The sequence below is a fragment of the Varanus komodoensis genome, unplaced genomic scaffold, assembly GCF_004798865.1.
Source record: "Varanus komodoensis strain SLA01 unplaced genomic scaffold, ASM479886v1 scaffold4, whole genome shotgun sequence".
Classification (NCBI taxonomy): domain Eukaryota; kingdom Metazoa; phylum Chordata; class Lepidosauria; order Squamata; family Varanidae; genus Varanus; species Varanus komodoensis.
In genome coordinates this window covers 47,081,711-47,099,997 of record NW_025335941.1, presented here as the reverse complement: position 1 = coordinate 47,099,997, position 18,287 = coordinate 47,081,711, and the positions used below count along the sequence as shown (strand labels likewise).

Genomic DNA, 18,287 nt, shown 5'->3' with positions numbered 1-18,287 from the left:
GTACAGAAATGAAAAACAGAATTTAAAACCATTTGAGCAGCTGAAGCATTTAAAAAAAAAACAGCAGGACTAATGTGAAAGCTCTGCCACTCCCACAATATGCCATGAAATGCCACTGAATGCTTCAGGGAAGGCAATTTAGCCTGGCGCCAAAAGAACACAGTTGGTGCCAGACAGGCTGCAGTGGAGAGATCAGCAGGGCAGAAGCAGGGTTTTATGGTCAGACCTTCTGGTCCTTGTCTGTAATCTGGCGGCTACATTTTGCACAAGCTGAAGCTTCTGAACCATTGCAAGGGAAGCCCCAAATAGAGTGTACTGCGGTAATCCAGCCTGGAGAGCACAGATTACTGAAGTTAGGCTCCCAGATAGGAAGACAGCTGCTAGAAAGCCACTAACCAAAGCTGGTGGAGGAAACTGCATCACTGAGGCTGCCTGAGCATTAAGCGTCAAAGGTGGCTCCAGGAGCACCCCAAGCTAGAAACCGGTTACTTCGAGGGGAGTACAACTCCATCCATACCAGGCCAAAAACCCCTCCATCTAGGTAGAGATAACATCATCTCAGGTTTGTCTGAATTGGGCTTGCTTGTTGGCCCCCATCCAGTTCACTGTTGCAGCCAGGTACTGACTTAGCACATCCACAGCCTCACTTGCTGAAAAACTAAAAGGACAAATAGAGTCCTGTGTCGTTAGCATACTTATGTCCCAAAGGAAACGGGATCCACATATTTGGAGCCGCAAGCGTCCCTGGAGCTGATTGGCCATCACCCACTCAAGCAGCTTTCCCAAGAAAGGAACATTTATCACTGGCATAAAGCTGTTAAGATCTTTCGGGTCAAGGGAGATTTTTTTACGGGAGTGGTCTCACTGCTGCCCCTTCCAGATGGCAAGAGATCCTTTGCAAGGAAGCACTGATCAATACCCTGGCCCAGCCAGCTGTTCCCTCACTGCCAGCTTTTATAAACCAAGAGGGATAAGAATCCAGTATAGAAGTGCTTGCACAAAGCTGTCCCACAACCTTACTGATGTCCCCGAGTTGTACCAACTGAAATTCATCCAAGAAAACTAGATTGGGTGGTGCTCCTGATACACCAGCAGATACATGTGCTATAATCACTGAGTCTAAATCCCAGTGTATGCAACAGATTTTACCCTAGAACTGCCTAACAAATACATTATAGCAGGCCTTGGACAGATCTACACTGTCCTTAGGGACTCTAAAGTGCTCCTCTGTGTGACAGACACAAGGCAGGGAGGTATTGCTTCTTTGCCACCCTCACTGCCCTAAGTATACCTGATCACAGACACATGCCCAAGTTTAATGGCATTCATCTGCTCTCATTCCATCTCCTATTTTGTTTTATCACACTTGGTCTCAGGATATACTATGGAGCCATACAAGGTCTGAAACTGAGCAAGTGTGTCAATTGTTCAGTTTATTTGTGAATTCCACAGATCAACAGGGTTTCAAAACAAGAGTGTTACCCATGTCAGTCAGAAACCTCCAAAACCATTTGAAAACCATCTGGATCCATTAGTCTCCAGGAGCATACCATCTTTATAGGACTTCAGAGGGGGAAAACCACCATCAGTCTAAACCTCAACAGGTAATGATCTGACCATGGGCAATGGACCAAATCAAAGTTCCCTACTTTCGGATCATCATCCCCATGTCTGGCCAAAAAAATCAGGTCTAAAATATGCAATCTACAAGTGTGGACTGATGACGTGTTAAGACAGTCCCAGGGTTGTCCTGGAGGCCAAGAAATCCTGAGTCATTCCTCAGCATGGATGTTTACATCTGCCCAAACTAGTGACCTGGGGAACTTCAGCATCACAACTGAGACAACCACTGTCAGCTCAGGTAAAGAGATGGGTAACAGGGTAGGTGGTACATGAGCAGAATCCCCAATCAGTCCTCAAGTGCTCCCATTCCATTGGGAATGATGAGCTAAGGATTCCAAAGGGATTCTTGTGTTGGTTGTTTTTGGAGCCTTCCTGTGCCCTTAGGGGAGCACAAGGTGGACTACAGCTATGCCCAGTACACTGCATGCAACCTGGTCTTTAAATCAGCATTAGCATAACATGCTGCATCTCCTTGTGATCCTCCCAGCTTTCACTCGCCAAGCATACAGTCAAATTTTGGTGAAAATGGGATGAAGTATTTATTGAGAATTCAAACCAAATGGTACAGGATCAAAAAATGGTTATTCTGTTTCAAGCACAAGCATTAAGCAGTTTTAAGATGCCAAATCAGTGGTAAGTGGCAAATAAACAGAAAATATAGCCTAGCTAGCACAGCCCCATGTAAAGCTGCCTACCTTGTTCCTTGAAAGTCCATGGTCTCTGTGATGCAGTTCCCCTAGTACCTGTGACTGACTTCCCTGTCTTTTGGGGAAACCTACACACTAGCACCTGCACCCAAGAAAAGCTTCCAAAGTTTCTTTTCAGATGACGTATTTCCCTTTCAGTTCCTCTCTGCTTGTATGGGTGAAGATTCCTGAAACATCGCTTGTTTTTTGTCTGTTGACAGTCAGGCAATCATTCATTTCCAGCTCTGAGATGGATTCTAGAAGATTTCTCATTGTTAGGCACCTGGGCAGTTACCTAGTTAATAGGTATAATAAGTGGAGGTGCTCGGCCTTGAAATGTCCTTGCCAGGACATCTGTATTGCAATGCCAGCATCAAGGTGCCTTGGCTTTACCATGCAGCAGAGACCTGCAACTGATTGTGAAAGGGAGAGTTCTCTCTTTTAGATCTGGGTCAGTATGGTCTCAGTGAGTGGGCCACTCCTGGTCAACCAGAACAGTCTTGCTGGTCCAACACACAATGCACACACTCCAGAGCAGTAGAAAGACAAACAGGAAGCCTGGAGAAACAGAACTCTTATAGGCTACAGTAACCCCTTTGCTCCCCACTCCTCAGTCTACTCTGATACTGAATCAGGCACCCCAGTGAACACATCTGGGAGGGACTAACGCCTCCTTGTTAAGTCTCAGTTATGCATGCCAGATTCACCACCTCATCCACTATTAAATAATGAATAAGGAAGGTCTTACTCTGAACTGATCTCGCATTTAAAAGTACTATCTAAAGACCAAAACAACCGGTGCCTGGCCGAGGTATTGGGCTGGATGAGGGCCAATAAACTGAAACTCAATCCAGGCAAGATGGAATTCTTGTTGGTGGGCGATTCAAGCTCCTGGGTAGGTGACTTGGACCTTTTCCCGGACGGGGTTGTACTCCCTCTAAAGGACAGGGTCCACAGCTTGGGAGTGCTCCTCGACCCGGAGCTGTCATTGGAAGCTCAAGTGCCTGCGGTGGCGAGGAGCGCTTTCCTTCAGCTTTGGCTAATCCATCAGCTGCGTCCCTACCTGGAGGAAGATTGCCTAGAGACAGTGACACATGCATTGGTTACTTCCCGGTTGGATTTCTGTAACACACTTTACATGGGGCTGCCCTTCCGTATTTGCCCTCCCACCCCGAGATCGGCTGCAGAGGCCCTCCTCCAGGAACCCTCTGTGAAAGACATTAGGAGGCGAAGTACCTGGAGGAGGGCTTTCTCTGCAGTGGCGCCCCATCTATGGAATGCGCCCCCCCCAGAGGTCTGCCTGGCGCCATCGTTATTTGTTTTTTGGAGCCAGGCTAAGACCTTTTTATTTAAACAATATTTTAACAATTTTATATCATTTATAGGTTTTTAATTTGCAGCCAGGGTGAATCTGGATTTTATGTGCACTATTTGTATTGTGTTATTTATTTATTGTATGTAAGCCATCCCGAGGCTCATGTGAATGGGACGGCATACAAAAATTTTAAATAAATAGACAGACAGACAGTCCGGATACTTCAGATGGTGCAGAACAGAGCTGCCAGGATGCTTACGGGGACTGAGTGTTATTCTCATATAACCCCAGTCCTCTATCAGCTCCACTGGCTTCCCATCGAAGTCCAAGCTCAATTCAAGGTTCTGGTTATTACCTATAAAGCCCTCAACAGCTTGGGACCTGGATACCTAAAGGAACGCCTTCTTCCCTATTTGCCCTCCCGCCCCCTGAGATAGGGAGCAGAAGCCCTCCTCCGGGAACCCTCTGGGAAAGATATTAGGAGGCAGAGCACCCGGAAGAGGGCCTTCTCTGCAGTGGCGCCCCATCTATGGAATGCACTCCGTCCGCCTGGCGCCGTCATTATGTTTTTTGGCGTCAGGTTAAGACTTTTCATTTCATCAATATTTTAATAAGCTTTAATATTGTATTTTTAATATTATATTTTTAACTGCAGCCAGAGTGGGTCGATTTGTTTATGTTGATTTTTATGTTGATAATTTATTTATATTGATATTTGTATTTTATTTATGTAAGCCGTCCTGAGGCTTTTACAATAGGATGGCATATAAATATCACAAATAAATAAATAGATAGATAGGCTGTTATCTACATATACAAGGAGGTCAGATGTGCTGTCTGGGCCATGCTCCCTTTATCAGGCTAGCCACTGACTCAGTGCTGTATCTTCCTCTATCCATCACTACACTGACTGAGTTTTCTGCACTTCCTTCCACTTGGCAGCATGTCAGAAACAGTAAGTTAATTGCTTCTTAGCTCTTTCCTTTTCTACCTGTCCAGATCTTGATGGTTAAATCCAGTACCTGACCCACCTGTGGACATGATAAATTACCTTATACTAAATGCAACAATTTGTTTATCTAGTCTGGTACGAGCTATACACTCTGGCAATGGATACCCTCAGTCTTAGAGGTCTTTCTCAGCCTGCTGTGGGAACAGTTCTCTCGGAGGTCATGGAGATACCAGGACTTGAAACTCAGATATTTTGCGTGCAAGTAATGTGCTCTACCACTGAACTGGGGTCCTCTCTCCTACCACTCACTGCGAGTGGCACCTCTTGCCTCCTTTTGTCTTTCTTGCATCCCCTATTCCTGAGGTGCAGCTGTGGCACATAAACTGAGGCCATATCTGAAAGGGGAATCTTTGCTCATCTGCTCCTCAAGCTGGCAGCCCTAGCAAACGTCTAGGGTCCTTGCATCCTGAGGATGGCTCTGACAAACAATTACAAGCTCATTTCTGATACCAATTCAAAGGAACTGACATGTATGGCAAGTGAATTGAAAGTTGAATGGGAAAAGTGTGTCCTAACTCTACCTCTAGGGCGAACTCTTCTCCTTGGTCTAGTTGACCTGTGTGCAGGCATTATTGAATAGGCCATGATTTAGAATGCTAACCTTCTCTTAACAGCCATGAAAATCCTCAATGTTCACAAAAGCATTGCGAATAAAACTTCATTTAAAAAGCAATGGATACAGATGAAGGCCCAATTCTCAGGTAGCTGTCAACAGAAATAAAACGTGCTAATACTCACAGATTCCAGCTCCTTAATGTCTTTCTCTAGTAGTTTATTTTGCTTACTCATGCTCATGACATGGCTAAATATAGACTGCCTGGGATGCACTGATTGGTCAAACTGATGATACATGTTTCTCCAAAACCTGAAAATGCCAAACATAGTGTCATTAAGTTAAATGATTCTCCTTGCTGGAGCATACAAAATAGAAATCTAATTAAAACTTACTTAAAATTAAAGGATACAGTGTCGGGCTCCAGAACTGTAAATAACTGAGAAAATTTTTCATTGTAGACAGGGTTTAGGTATTTCTCACGCTCATCCAAAAGGAAAGGCCACAGTGAATAAGTCTTCTCTTTCAATCTTAAAGGGAAGATGAACTGAGAGTCAATCACCACCAGCAGCTAAGGAGCAGCATGTTGGGAGTTGTGCAAGTTTTTTTCTGGCTAAACATTAGTAGGATAGAGTTCTAAAGAACTTGAATACCACACCTTCATGGCAAACTACACATAACATAGAACTATGATCAGAATTCAGTCATGGGGAAGACAAGACAAAATCAGAGTATAACTGCAGTGCTGTGGAGAGGTTCCCTTTAAACTTGTCCTCATTCCTAATGTTTAATTCTATACTGCCTTTTGGAAGCCAACCAAGGTGATCTAGAAACATTCAGAAAAGAAAGACCACTGCCAATTTCTGTAAAAGTTTTTTTAATGCTAAGAACCATTACAATTTTAACATTCAATTTAAAATACGTTTGGTCCCCCTTCTAGAATGGATAGGGAGCATTTACCTAATTAAATTTTTAATTTTTAAAGAGATTCTGTTCAATTTTAAATATTTATCTTCTTCCTTCCTTCACCCACCACGGAAAGCAGCATCTTGCAGATGGGATCTAAAACATGCAAAACAGCATCTAGGGGGCAGGGGTGAGGGGGAAGTCCTTCCAATATCTCTCTTGGTAAAAAGAATACTTTCCCAAGAAGATTTTACAAGTATTCAAGTTCTGAGAAATGGAGAGATCTTTTCCTTACATAGCTGCTGTATCAGTTTTTCCTCCATGAGAAAGATGACTCGAGCAACAACTTGCTGCTCTGCTGTCCAGCAAAGCATGCTCCCCACCATGATCTTATCTGAGGGCTCCATATTTTATAGCCCCATGGGGAGACTCCTGACCTTTCTGGCTGAGGAGCAGCAGCAGGAATCCAGTTTTGTGTAGCAAACTGCTAATAGCAAGGAACCTTACTTTAGCTCTTCTCGTTCTTTTTGGCAGTTTCCAATGAAGTTTCCAAACTGACATGAATGGACGTGCTCATGGATCTGAAGAAGAAAAGCTTCATTGTACTCAAAAGCTTGTGGAAACTGCTCCATCAAGTGCCAGACACTTTCTAAAAATTGTGTGAAGACTGGTGAGATTTCCTTTGGGTCACCATCCAGTTGGCCGCATCTATAAAATATATTGCACTTGAATGATGCAGACAAAACACCATGCTCCCCCCCCCCCCACACCATACTGTATGGGATCAGTAGCAAAGCAGCCTCTCTTGATACATGTATAATATTTGAAATAATACATTAGAACATCAACTTTTCATTTTCATTAAAAATAAAAATAGCTGCTAAAACGCACTTTATAATATGACAGTATAGTGGAGAAGCTAATATTGGGTAGTTACAGAATTATAATCTACTCAAGACCCCTTTTCCTGCTTTCAGATGTTTGTTTCCTAAATCACCTTCCTAAATAATGTCCATTCATGAATATGTTTAATTCATTCCAAAAGGTGATCTCCAGTGGTAGTGTTAATGCCATCTCTATGTCATAGGAACCAAACTATTGACTTTCTTTTAGGTAGAGAGGCAATAGGTAAAACATGTTACAGCCAAAACATTTCCTAGTGGTAAACTCTAATTGAGAACTGTATTAAAATCAGTGGGAATGAGTTCTTATACACCCAAATGTGAGAATTGAAAAAAGAAAAAAAGAAATATAGGCGGCATGGCCCCCTAAGTGTTCCATTACATCTGATGACTGTGGCAGAATGTGCTTTTTCCACATGGTTTAGATTAGAACTACATTAGTTAACTGCAACAATGTCTAACCAGAATAAGTTCAGAAACAGAGGATTCTGTAGAACAAAACCAAACTGTCAAGCATGTGCTTTGTCTTTCATCTTACTGTATTGCAGCCCATCCCCACGCTGGGAATCTGGCTGTGACTTGGAGCATCCCTAAACACATATCAGTGTTTATCACTATCAGTAAAATATATTTTTAAATTAATTTTAATTTTAAAATTAAAATTTCATCACTATTAATGTGCTTTTAAAAGAAAAGCCAAAGAGCCCACTTAGCATGCCGAAAGTAAGCTATTTAGATCAAGCAATTTCAACTAAACCAGTAATTTGGTTGAAATTACTACATTTCCACCAGCAAGTGACACATGGTTGAGTCTAAACAAAACTTCTGAGGTATAGCCCATAAAAGGAAAAATATTTCTGGGTTAGAAGTAGACATGTTTATAAAATTACAAATATGCAGGCATACAAAGTATTAATTTAACATGATGAACCATAATATAAAAAGCATTCATACACACAACATTTTTGAGGCAAAAGAACCTACCTGTCTGAAAACTTGTGTCCAAAAGCAATCCAGTCTTTTTCTACCAAAACCTGAAAGAAAGCATAGTATAGTTATTTATCTATTATAAAATAGATGTTTTAATTTAGATAATACCCCTCACAATGACGTTCTCTCTTTGGATCTTGACTAGTTGTTCAAAACATCAAAAAAGGACACAAAAGAATCCCAAATGAAATATGTATCTATTAGATTTAAATATATTATCAGAGTCACAAAAGACATAGCACAGACTCAACCAATATGCTTAGCACTGAAAATTAGCACAGGGATCAAATCAGCATTTTCTAGCAAAGAAGAACCTCTATTTCACACTCACTCAGGAATTGAGAAGTGGTTGATTTTCCATATGTGCTTACATTATTACTGAAATTCAACATTTTAAAATCCAGCTGCATACCACATCTTGTCTCCCACTGATATAAATTCTACCTGAATCAAGATTTCCCCCATAGATTTTTTTATCCATATTTTTAAGAAGATGAGCAAACTCCAATCTAATGGGCAACATTCATTCCAAATGAGTTACCACTTTGTGTAACATTGTTCAATGTGACTTTGTATTAACATGTCCCAACTAAGAGCAACTCAATTTGTTTTGCATACCCACCATGAATCCTTTGATTGTCCTATAATGTGGATCCAGCAACAAAGAACCCAGGGAACATACTTGAGATGTCCGGTCCCAGCCATCGGAACAATGCACTAACACGCTTGCACTCTCAAAAGCTATGGCCTGTACAAAGGAGGACAAGGACTTACTAATCCGTGCATCACAAGGAGGAAAATAAACTTGAATATTCAGTTTGATTCAAATGCACAGCTTAATTCATTTTTAAAAGCACTTTTTGAGTTTCATATGCTGGTGCACACAATTGCCATGATGCACCAAGAGATATCCTCACTTTTATCTACCCTAACGTTGCTCTAGGGTACTTTTACAAGGCAGGTGTACTGCCTTAGTCCATCTAACTCCTTCCCCTCCTAATGCCAAAAGGTGATCACCACATGATAAAGGCCACATCAGTTTTGGAATGTAGGAGGATGCCTACATGTAGGAGGTCTGGCTGTTATTACAGCTCAATGCTGTTTGCACTGACCAGGAGCAGCAATCCAAGATCTCAAGCAGAGGCCTTTAACATTATCTGTTTCTTGATTTTTCTTTAACTCATAGTACCAAGGGTTGGATCCTGCAACCTTCTGTATGTAGTACATGTGCCCTGCTACTAAGCTATAGTTCTGCAGAGGGAACACTCCATGAATACCAGAGCAGATTGCATTCTGCAGTACCCTAGGATTAAGGACCAAAGTCTATTTCTTTGCTAAGAACTTTCTTTTAGGATATTGGTACTTGGTTGACGTAACCTGGAAAGTAAGCAAGCCTGCTGAATGCAAGCTGAATTTACTGGGATATAACATGGGCAAACACCATTTTACATAAATTAAACAATACTAATTACTTTGGCTAAGAAGACAGCAGCATCCAATATTGCTTTGATGTGTCGCAGCCATCCAGAACTCTCCAAACCAGAGAGAAAATCATTGACTGATAGGCCTCTTGTTCCACAGACTAAAATGGAAAGAAACTCCATGATTAAACTGAAATAGTAACAGTACTATTGAAATAGTAACAGTACTATGGGTTCCAAACTTGCTTTCCTTTTCAAAAAGTGCCTAAGGAAACTCAATTCATTTTTGTAATTAGATGCCCACTTTTAAAGGGCAGGCATTTTTTTTAAACTATCAAGTGCTTTATACCAGTTAGGAGCATATACAGGCATACCTTCCAGAAGTTTTTGCAGACTGGACCTCATGACGTGGATGTTTTCAATACCAACAAATTGGAATCTAATATTGGAATAGTTGTCTTCATTCTCATAGCCTTTACCGGCAGCTCTATTTGCCATTGCGTTCAGCTGAAAATAAAGGAAGTCAACATAGTCACAACATAAGAAAAATTCACCATCAAATATATTCAGGAACTGTAAATGCTTGAGGGTGAGAAAGATTATGACCATTTGATTACTCACTTTCCAAAGCATTTAGTTTAATGACTTCTGCTCTGCAAAGTCAATAATCACATAGAATCCCAATTCTTTACCAGATAACATAAGGGAAAGGTTACCAGGTGAGGAACAAGTGCGAGAAGCCATCCTTCTCACCTTGAAATGTTAAGGCTGCCTATTCATAGTGTGGGAAAACTAGACTGAACCACTTATCATAGTTACACATACTGGAAGACTGGCAGCAAGCACTGCCAAAACACAAGGTATGAACCAGATACACAGATATATTTTAGGTGCCCAAGGGGCTTGAGCATCTCCACTATGATACTGCAACCCCTTTTCCCCTGCAAACCATCTCAAAGAGAGCAGTTTGCAGCACAATAATCACAATATGTTTTCAAAAGTTTCCTCTGTTTACAAAGTGGTTTACTATGTGAATTTTGAGAAACACCAGAACAAAGCATATTGGAGGCACAGAACCAGTTGCATGGATTTTTTTAGCTTGTGGCCAGGGATGTTAGTCAAGTCACTCCTCCAAAAATGGAGTGCATAAACTTTCTATATATGTGGGTACAAAAGCCACAGACATTCTATTACTGTTGTCATGACACTGTTTCCAAAACTCCAACTTAATAATAGAACACCACTAACTTAACAGTCAGGTCAAAAAGACAGCATCACCTAATACTAAAAATCAGCTAGAATGGAATAGCACATACTTTAGGCCTGGTGTCCACAACATACATATAGCTATTAGTTGGGCTGGCTTTACTGATGGCTTGCAACATATGCTCGTCCTCCAGACATCTGGCACTGAATCCTGAGAGAGGCTGACTACATCTGCAAATGGCAGCCTGCAAACGACAGAAGAGCCAAATATAAAAATAAAGAAACAGAGCAGACGAAGTTCAGAGGACATAAACAGCAGACTGAGATTTTGGTTCAGTTTTTAGTTCTCCAGTCAGAGAAGATGAAAACCAGAGTAATATACTGCAGATTTGGAATATCTAATATCTTCAAAAGAAAACCTAAAATCTCAAACTTTTCAAAGGTTTCTAAGTTGTGAACAATTCCCCTTGCAACACTCTGAAACAGATGCTGAACTACAGGGTGGCAGGGAATTCTTCCCTCCTGGTTCTATTGACGGAAGTGAATTTCACTCATGGTTTTCACTGTTACAGGCATAGGGGCTTTGCCCAAATTCAGTGTCAAAGTTGGACATCTGAGGTGACAGATACAGCTTTATTTCTTCAAAAAATATACGGAATGCATTATAAACAAATCTATTTACAAATTAGTTGATTCAGACCATTTTAATGCTCAGGACACATTATAATGGCATCATGCCATGGGTGTGGTGGTGAAGTTAACAATTTAAGATTATTTTTCCAAGCAGTATGAATAATAGCTACACAAGAAGACAAGTTGCAAAGCTTCTGTTTCTGAATTTTTAACAAAATTAGTAGGAACACAAACTCAAGCAGGTCCTAGAATATTGTTAAGTAACACTAGCATCCTTTTTCTCAAGCTACAATAGATCTAGTGACCTAATGTTACTATACTTACCTTCTTGTCTTTTCCTGTGTTGGAAAATAGCCTTTAGCCCACTTGCACTGAAAGGAAATCAGACTATACCTCATTGTCTTTATGATAATATGACAGCACAGGGAATCTTCCTTTGCTTCGGAACTTAGAACTTCCAACAATTATGGGCTTGCTTGCACTCCTGGGAACATAAAGTTCTCTTGGATAGGTTTCACAGATCTGAGGAAAGAAAAGAAAAGAATAATTACAATAAACATCACAGATCAGTCTACCATATCTAATTGTGCCATCTACTATAATCAAATGGACAGAGTTCAACCTGTATGTCAGAAATTGCTGTATTGGAATAAGTATCTAAAAGGGTTCTAAGTGCAGGAACCTAAGTTACCATATGCTGAATCAGACCACTAAATCCATCTAGCCCAGTATTGTTGACATTGATTGGTAGCAGCTCTGCAGGACTTCAGGCATGATTCTTTCCCAGCAACCCCTTACCTGGAAATGCTGTGAATTGAACCTGGGACCTTCTCCATGCAAAGCAGGTGATCTATCACTGAGCTACAGCCCCTCAGGACACTAGAAAAATGCCTTCAGGTGGACCCTAGGACAAATTTAATGAGGCAAACATGTACAACTCCAAGTGCCGGAAGCACCATGGTTTTAGCCAGCTCTCTTACGGTTGACTGTAGTAAAGGAGAAGACAGTAGTAGTAGAGTAGTAAGTCACATAACACAGCAAGACCAGGGCAATCTTCCAACAGTTTTTGTGAAGCAGCAAAGTTGCACAGCAAAGTCTAGCCTCAAGAGACTAGTTGTTCCTGAGTAAGGGTAACATGTAGAAATATGAAAAATAAAGCAGTATAACATGTGGTGCAGGCTGCCCACCAATACCTCCCTTTAATATCAGTTTCCTGGCCAATTTACATATAAATCTAATATGTAATTAAAATATATTAAGCGCATATATAGTTGTACAATTTGAAGTGATTGCTACCTCCAAGAACATGGATTTTTAGCTGGAGTATTTTCCACTAAAGATTAAGAGAAGCAAAAAGGGCAGGGGGTAAAAAACTGTTAGAAACAAACCATTTTAAAAACCCTATCACCTAAGAAAACATGTCAATTATAGTTCTTACTTTGAAGAGTTAACAGAACAAATTTACTGGCAGGATATTTGAAGAAGCTCTCCACACCAAAATACACATAGAAGGTAGGTCAGAAGAAGAAAGCTGATGAACCCTACAAACATTTGAGCACTCACCCCACACTCACAGAACAGTTAATACAAACAAGAAATGACAATAAAATCAGCGCAAATAATTCATTAATGCACAAATGATAAATGAGAACCTGGGGAGGAGAAGGAATTAACCACTGATATGATCAACTCCTGGTATTAATTCTACATGACATCTTTTCTCATTATGAGGTAGAACCAGCAATTAGCAAAGATCTGATCAGGCCAGATAAAAGGAAGCACTCCTTCACACAGTTCATAGGTGAACTACGGAATTCTCTGCCATAAAAAGTAGTGGTGGCTTTAAAGGAGGATTGGATAAATTCATGGAAAAAGCTGTCAATGGCTACTAGTCTTGCTGGCAATGTGCTACCTTCAGCATCAGAGGCAGTGTGCCTTATGCCAGCTGCTGGGGGGGAACTCAGGCAGGAGGGGGGCCCTGTGCTCATATCCTGCTTGTGGGATCCTACGGTCAGCTTGAACAGAGCACTACTCTAGATGGACCCATGGTCTGATCCAGCATGGCTTTTCTTATGCTTTTCATGTTGAAATTGAAGAAGAAGCCTCCTCTTTCTGTGCAGCCTTCCACAAACTCCTTTCTGTGCAGCCTTAACTGAGCTCTACAAGAGGGGGAGACAGGCCTAATGATATTGCTTTCAATTAGGGCTATGCAGAAGGTATATTGGGATCTACTGGCAGATCAGCAAGAATGTTTAATTTTTCTTATTAAATAGTATTAACAAAAGCCAATGCAGCCCAAACAGCAACATAAAATAAGACAGAACCAGAAATGTCATACCCACAAGCAAAGATTGTAACCCATTACCTTATAATCACGATTAGCATCTGATAGTTGCCAATGAGAGTTAGTCACACCCATTCGATTGTATTCGTCCGCTAAGTCAATTAGCTGCCAGCCTTGCACTCTCTCTGCCTCATTTTGCTTTGGATTGTATGAGAAGGCATACAGTTCATCATATCTTGCTAAAACAAATCAAGAGAGGAGGAAAAAAAGAAAGAAGTCTCACCTCTTGTAGATCTTACTTCTCCCTCTCCCCCCCTTCAGAGTTAAACACAAACATGACAAGTCTTATGTTAAATCGCGAGCAAGTAAGCTGGCTTTAGAATATAATAACAAAAGAAACAAGTTCTGTTAGTGAAACAGTTTGCTAATGCAATACGACCCTGATAAAAGTTGATTTCAAACTATACAGAATTAGCTAATGTCCTCCCCAGTAAGCAAAATCTGCCTCAGAGTGCTTTCTGATTTCTCAAAGTCAACCACTTAGAACTTCCCACTCTCTGTCTTTGGTCTTCCATTCTTAACTGATGTCTCACTCTAAGATTTCTCATGCTCTTTCTGTCTTCTTCAGAAAGATTCCCATAGTTTCAGGAATAGCTTGACTCCCTCCCTACTCTTGTCTTCTGTTTCTCATGTCCTTGGTCTTCAGAGTATTTCCTCCCCCTCCTCTTCATCTGAGCCAGAAGCTATTCTGATATCCTTCTGGGGCTCTTCTACAGACCTGGTGAGGTCACCCTTACACCTCTGATGTTTATTTTTGTGAGAACAAAGGAACACCAGCAATCACCACACTGTAATGAGGAAGACAATAACCCTACCTGGCCTGGATAGCTGAAGCAAGGAGTTATAAATATCATGGCAGTCCCTTTCTCTGGGAACAATGAAGTGCACTATCCTGAAGTTCTTGCACTGAATCACCAGGGGACAACCAGAAGTTGTCAGGGCAAGTTTTTCCACCGCAGCAATATGATGGTGCAATATCTATAGCACACAATAATCCACAGAGAGTTTAATAGCAATGCTCAATGTCATTTTCCCCATCTTGGTTTCCACAGGGGGAAAACCACATACAATCTACAAGCTACTATAGCAGTTCAAGAGGTCATGTTAAATTTACTTTTTGAGCAAATTTAAGTAAATATTTAAGTTTGAAAATTTAAGTTTTTAATTTTTTAAACATTTCTGGATACAAAAGCAATTCATTATGTGGAATTTGGGGCAGGGGTTGCCCTTTAAAGCTTCTTTGAGTCCATGGAACTAGCTGTATGAATCCTCACCCACATTTATATTAATCCCATCACTAAAAGTTACTCTCAACAGACACAAGGGCAGAAAGACTCATACAAGCTCTTCCTTTCCTCACTGTTATGGACTAATGCTGTACAATCAGAGATCAGTTTGTCCATTCTCAAACGGATTAAAATTAAGATTCTAAAAGAAAAATTATTCAGAACTGAGCAAAATGATGCAATTTAATTAGCTAGATCATTATGGGATAACAGACACATTAAAAAAAACAGCTTTTAAAAACTTAAACTAACTGCAGTGCTGTGAACACAGGGAACCTATGTACGTGGTACGGGATCTGACACTTCACATGCTTTCGTACCAACTATCATGCAGGCACAGGAATGACAGCTGAGCGAATGGCCAAAATGATGTAAGAAGGCCAGCAATGAAATAATCCCACCCCTCCAAGTGCCTTCAGAGGCTTTGGAAAAGTGTGTTTGCAGCGCATTGAAACCGTGAGGCTCACTCAGGCCAGCCTTACAAAGGCAAATAGTTCTGTATTCATTTAAGGCAATTATGCCTCACATCTCCAGTGATTAAGGCAATTTACAACAACAATCCACTTATTACAAGGAGGCCAGGAGGCTCATCCTAGGGAGTCATCTAAATCAGCCCATTTAGGCCTTGAAAGATTCAGAATAAAAAAGAAAAAAACAAAATATAATTAAAGGAGTACATTATAAAAGGGTGCACTTAGAATCCTTACCCATGTTTCATTCTGGCTAGAGTCTATAAATAACAGATGAGTTGCTGTAAGATAAAGAGTTCCAGTTTGGGACTTGATGCTTGTACTGAATCGGTCTAATAATTTCACTTGCTCAACCTGTGTGTGGGACAAGAAAGCAACATGTTTTCCATGAGGTAAAACTACAAAATATAATCTTTACATAGCAGGAGCCTGGTCACATTTAAAGCTATTCTGCACAAGCTTATTTATACACTATTCTTTATATTTATATTCCATAACTTCCCTGCAAGGAATCCAAGGCAGTTTACATAATTCACTTATTTTCACAAGTACAATTGTATGAGGTAGGTAAAGCAGTAAGACTCTTAGTCCAGAGTCACCTAGTGAACTTCATGGCTATGTGAGAACTAGAATCTGGGTTTCCCAAATCCCAGTCCAATGCTCTAACCACTATGCTACACTGGCTCTCAATGCAAAAATGTCCAAAAGACAAAAATGTTCATTCTATATTTTCAGTGTGGATTGTTTTTGAAAAAATAACTTGAATGTCCCTGAGCATCTGCAGAATGCTCTTCATTCATGAAAAGGATGGCTTTATACTTGTCTAGAGGTAGACAACAAGGGAGTGTGCTGTAGATCTGTTGCAGTGCATTACATATTCAGGCTAGTGGGGTAGAGATGCTCCGCAGCTAGAGATAAAATAGCAGAAGAGGTTTGGGATTTACTTTGGGATGGTTAGATGATCTGCCCAGCAGTAAGGGGACTGACACAAACACAAGCATTCTAGTAAAATACATCCTAAAGTAGGGATGGGCAGAAGGCAGTTCTCCAAATGTTTTGGACTTCAACTCTCAGAAGCCCCTGCTAGCGCAAAAAAAAAAAAAAAAAAAAAAAGTCAGGAATGCTAGGAATCAAAGTACAACATGGAGATCTACTTTCTGCCCAACCCTGTTCTAGACTGAGGTGGGCAGCCTGCCATCCCAGGCTATATATGGCCCCCGGTTCGGTTTTGACAGTCCTCTGCAATGGATCAGTTCTGGCAAGAATGATATGGCCTTCCTGGCAGCCTGCTGGGCAGATAGGAAGAGGGCATGGAAGAGAGAGAAATAGAGGGTGCCCTTGCCAGTTTTAGGCTGTGGTCCAAGTCACTGCTGGCTTCAGTCCTGCTCATTACCAGCATAAAGCTACTGACAGATGACTTCAGGATGCAGCTCTTGGCCCTTGATAGAAAAAGGGTTCCCAGACCTGTTCTGGATAGTGACACAAGCCACATTCACTAAGGTAAGATCTACATCTGCTAAGGCAACACAGTGCATGATGCATTGCATTTTACAGGCTTCAGCATCCACAGCAATTTAATGTTTTTATACCACATACCTCATTAACGCAGCATGCAGCAAATAACACTACCACAAAACATGAACTTGTACTAAGCATGCACCGTTTTAGTGTATATTGTGTGCTACAGCAGCTCACACATGCACACTAATAATAATGAGAACTGCTCTGCTAGAGTATTTTCTGGCTTTGTGTCTCATAGCTCTGACAGCTGACCAAGAGGATAAAATTCTTGTCATGCTATAAAAAAGCTGGCTGAGCATCAACTCTAAATCAAATAGTTCTAGAGGCTATGTTACTAAAGGGGACTTCTGCATCTACATGGTAAGGCCTATAATGACAGTGCAGCCTCCAGAACAGTAATGGGTTCATTTGATTTTAGCAAGTCCCCAGGGTTGTATTAGGGTGGATTAAACTGCCAGCTCTCTCCTACAATCCTCATCTCTCAAATAGTAATAAACCATTACTTTATAAAACTAATTAACTGATAGCAACAGCTCAGCAAATACACAGCCTAAACACTGTGAACAGCAGAATCAGAACACAGTTGCAGCAATAGAAAAATCCTACATTGGCAATGCAAATTAATCCCTGGTTATCTTAGCATCATCATTCTACCTGGCTAGGTTACAAGAACTGTTTTATGACTGGTTGCCCAACCTGTAAGTGTCTCTTAAATATGTAGTTTTAAGAAATCAGGTTGTCCATGCAAAAAGTGTGGAAGACAACAGAGAAACCCACATGGCTCCACAAAATGTTAAGAGACAACCTGAAAGAAAAAGGAACATGTATAGGAGTTTGAAGCAAGGGCAGGTCACAAAGAATATAAACAAATGGCAATGAACTGCAGGGATGGTGTCATGGAAGGCTAAATCAGGAAATGAACTGAGACTAGCAAGGGATGATAAGAACAAGAAGAAAGCCTTCTTCAGGTACATGCAAAACAAAAGACACATGAAAGAAAAAGGTGCTCATCAACGGCACCTTCTTAACTTGGATGGAGGTAACTAGTGGAGTGCCGCAGGGTTCAGTCCTAGATCCAGTGCTCTTCAAAATCTTTATTAAAGATTTAGATGAGGAAGTACAAGGAAAGATAATCAAATTTGAAGACAAAACTGAGTGGAATAGCAAACATCCTAGAAGACAGAATGAAGATGCAGGGCGATCCTGATAAACTTGAATGCTGGGCTGAAAGCAACGGAATGAGATTTAACAGAGAAAAGTGCCAAGTCCTCCAATTAGAAAAAAGAAACCAAATACATCAATGCAAGATAGGGAATATATGGCTCAATGGAACTGAAAAAGACCCTGGAATTCTTTTACAACCAGCTAAACATGAGCCAACAATGCGATGCAGCTGCAAAAAGGGCAAATGCTATTTTG

The 18,287-nt window shown here is 40.9% G+C and overlaps 1 protein-coding gene across 3 annotated transcripts in view; it reads right to left on the bottom strand.

The window, feature by feature from the left end:
- The window catches only part of MTMR6 (myotubularin related protein 6), a 23,586-nt gene that overhangs the window by 2,521 nt on the left and 2,778 nt on the right, over positions 1-18,287 (bottom strand). For 2 of the 3 annotated variants that reach the window (XM_044442192.1, XM_044442191.1), the window contains exons 2-13: positions 15,585-15,701; positions 14,407-14,569; positions 13,613-13,770; positions 11,641-11,769; positions 10,725-10,859; positions 9,783-9,915; positions 9,460-9,569; positions 8,610-8,735; positions 7,982-8,031; positions 6,603-6,803; positions 5,585-5,719; positions 5,375-5,501 (exon numbers count right to left, since the gene is read on the bottom strand). In XM_044442192.1, the coding sequence (XP_044298127.1) occupies positions 5,375-5,501; positions 5,585-5,719; positions 6,603-6,803; positions 7,982-8,031; positions 8,610-8,735; positions 9,460-9,569; positions 9,783-9,915; positions 10,725-10,859; positions 11,641-11,769; positions 13,613-13,770; positions 14,407-14,569; positions 15,585-15,701 (1,584 nt within the window). Of the gene's footprint in view, positions 1-5,374; positions 5,502-5,584; positions 5,720-6,602; positions 6,804-7,981; positions 8,032-8,609; positions 8,736-9,459; positions 9,570-9,782; positions 9,916-10,724; positions 10,860-11,640; positions 11,770-13,612; positions 13,771-14,406; positions 14,570-15,584; positions 15,702-18,287 lie in introns of those variants that run through there. The other variant, XM_044442193.1, reaches the window with a different exon arrangement.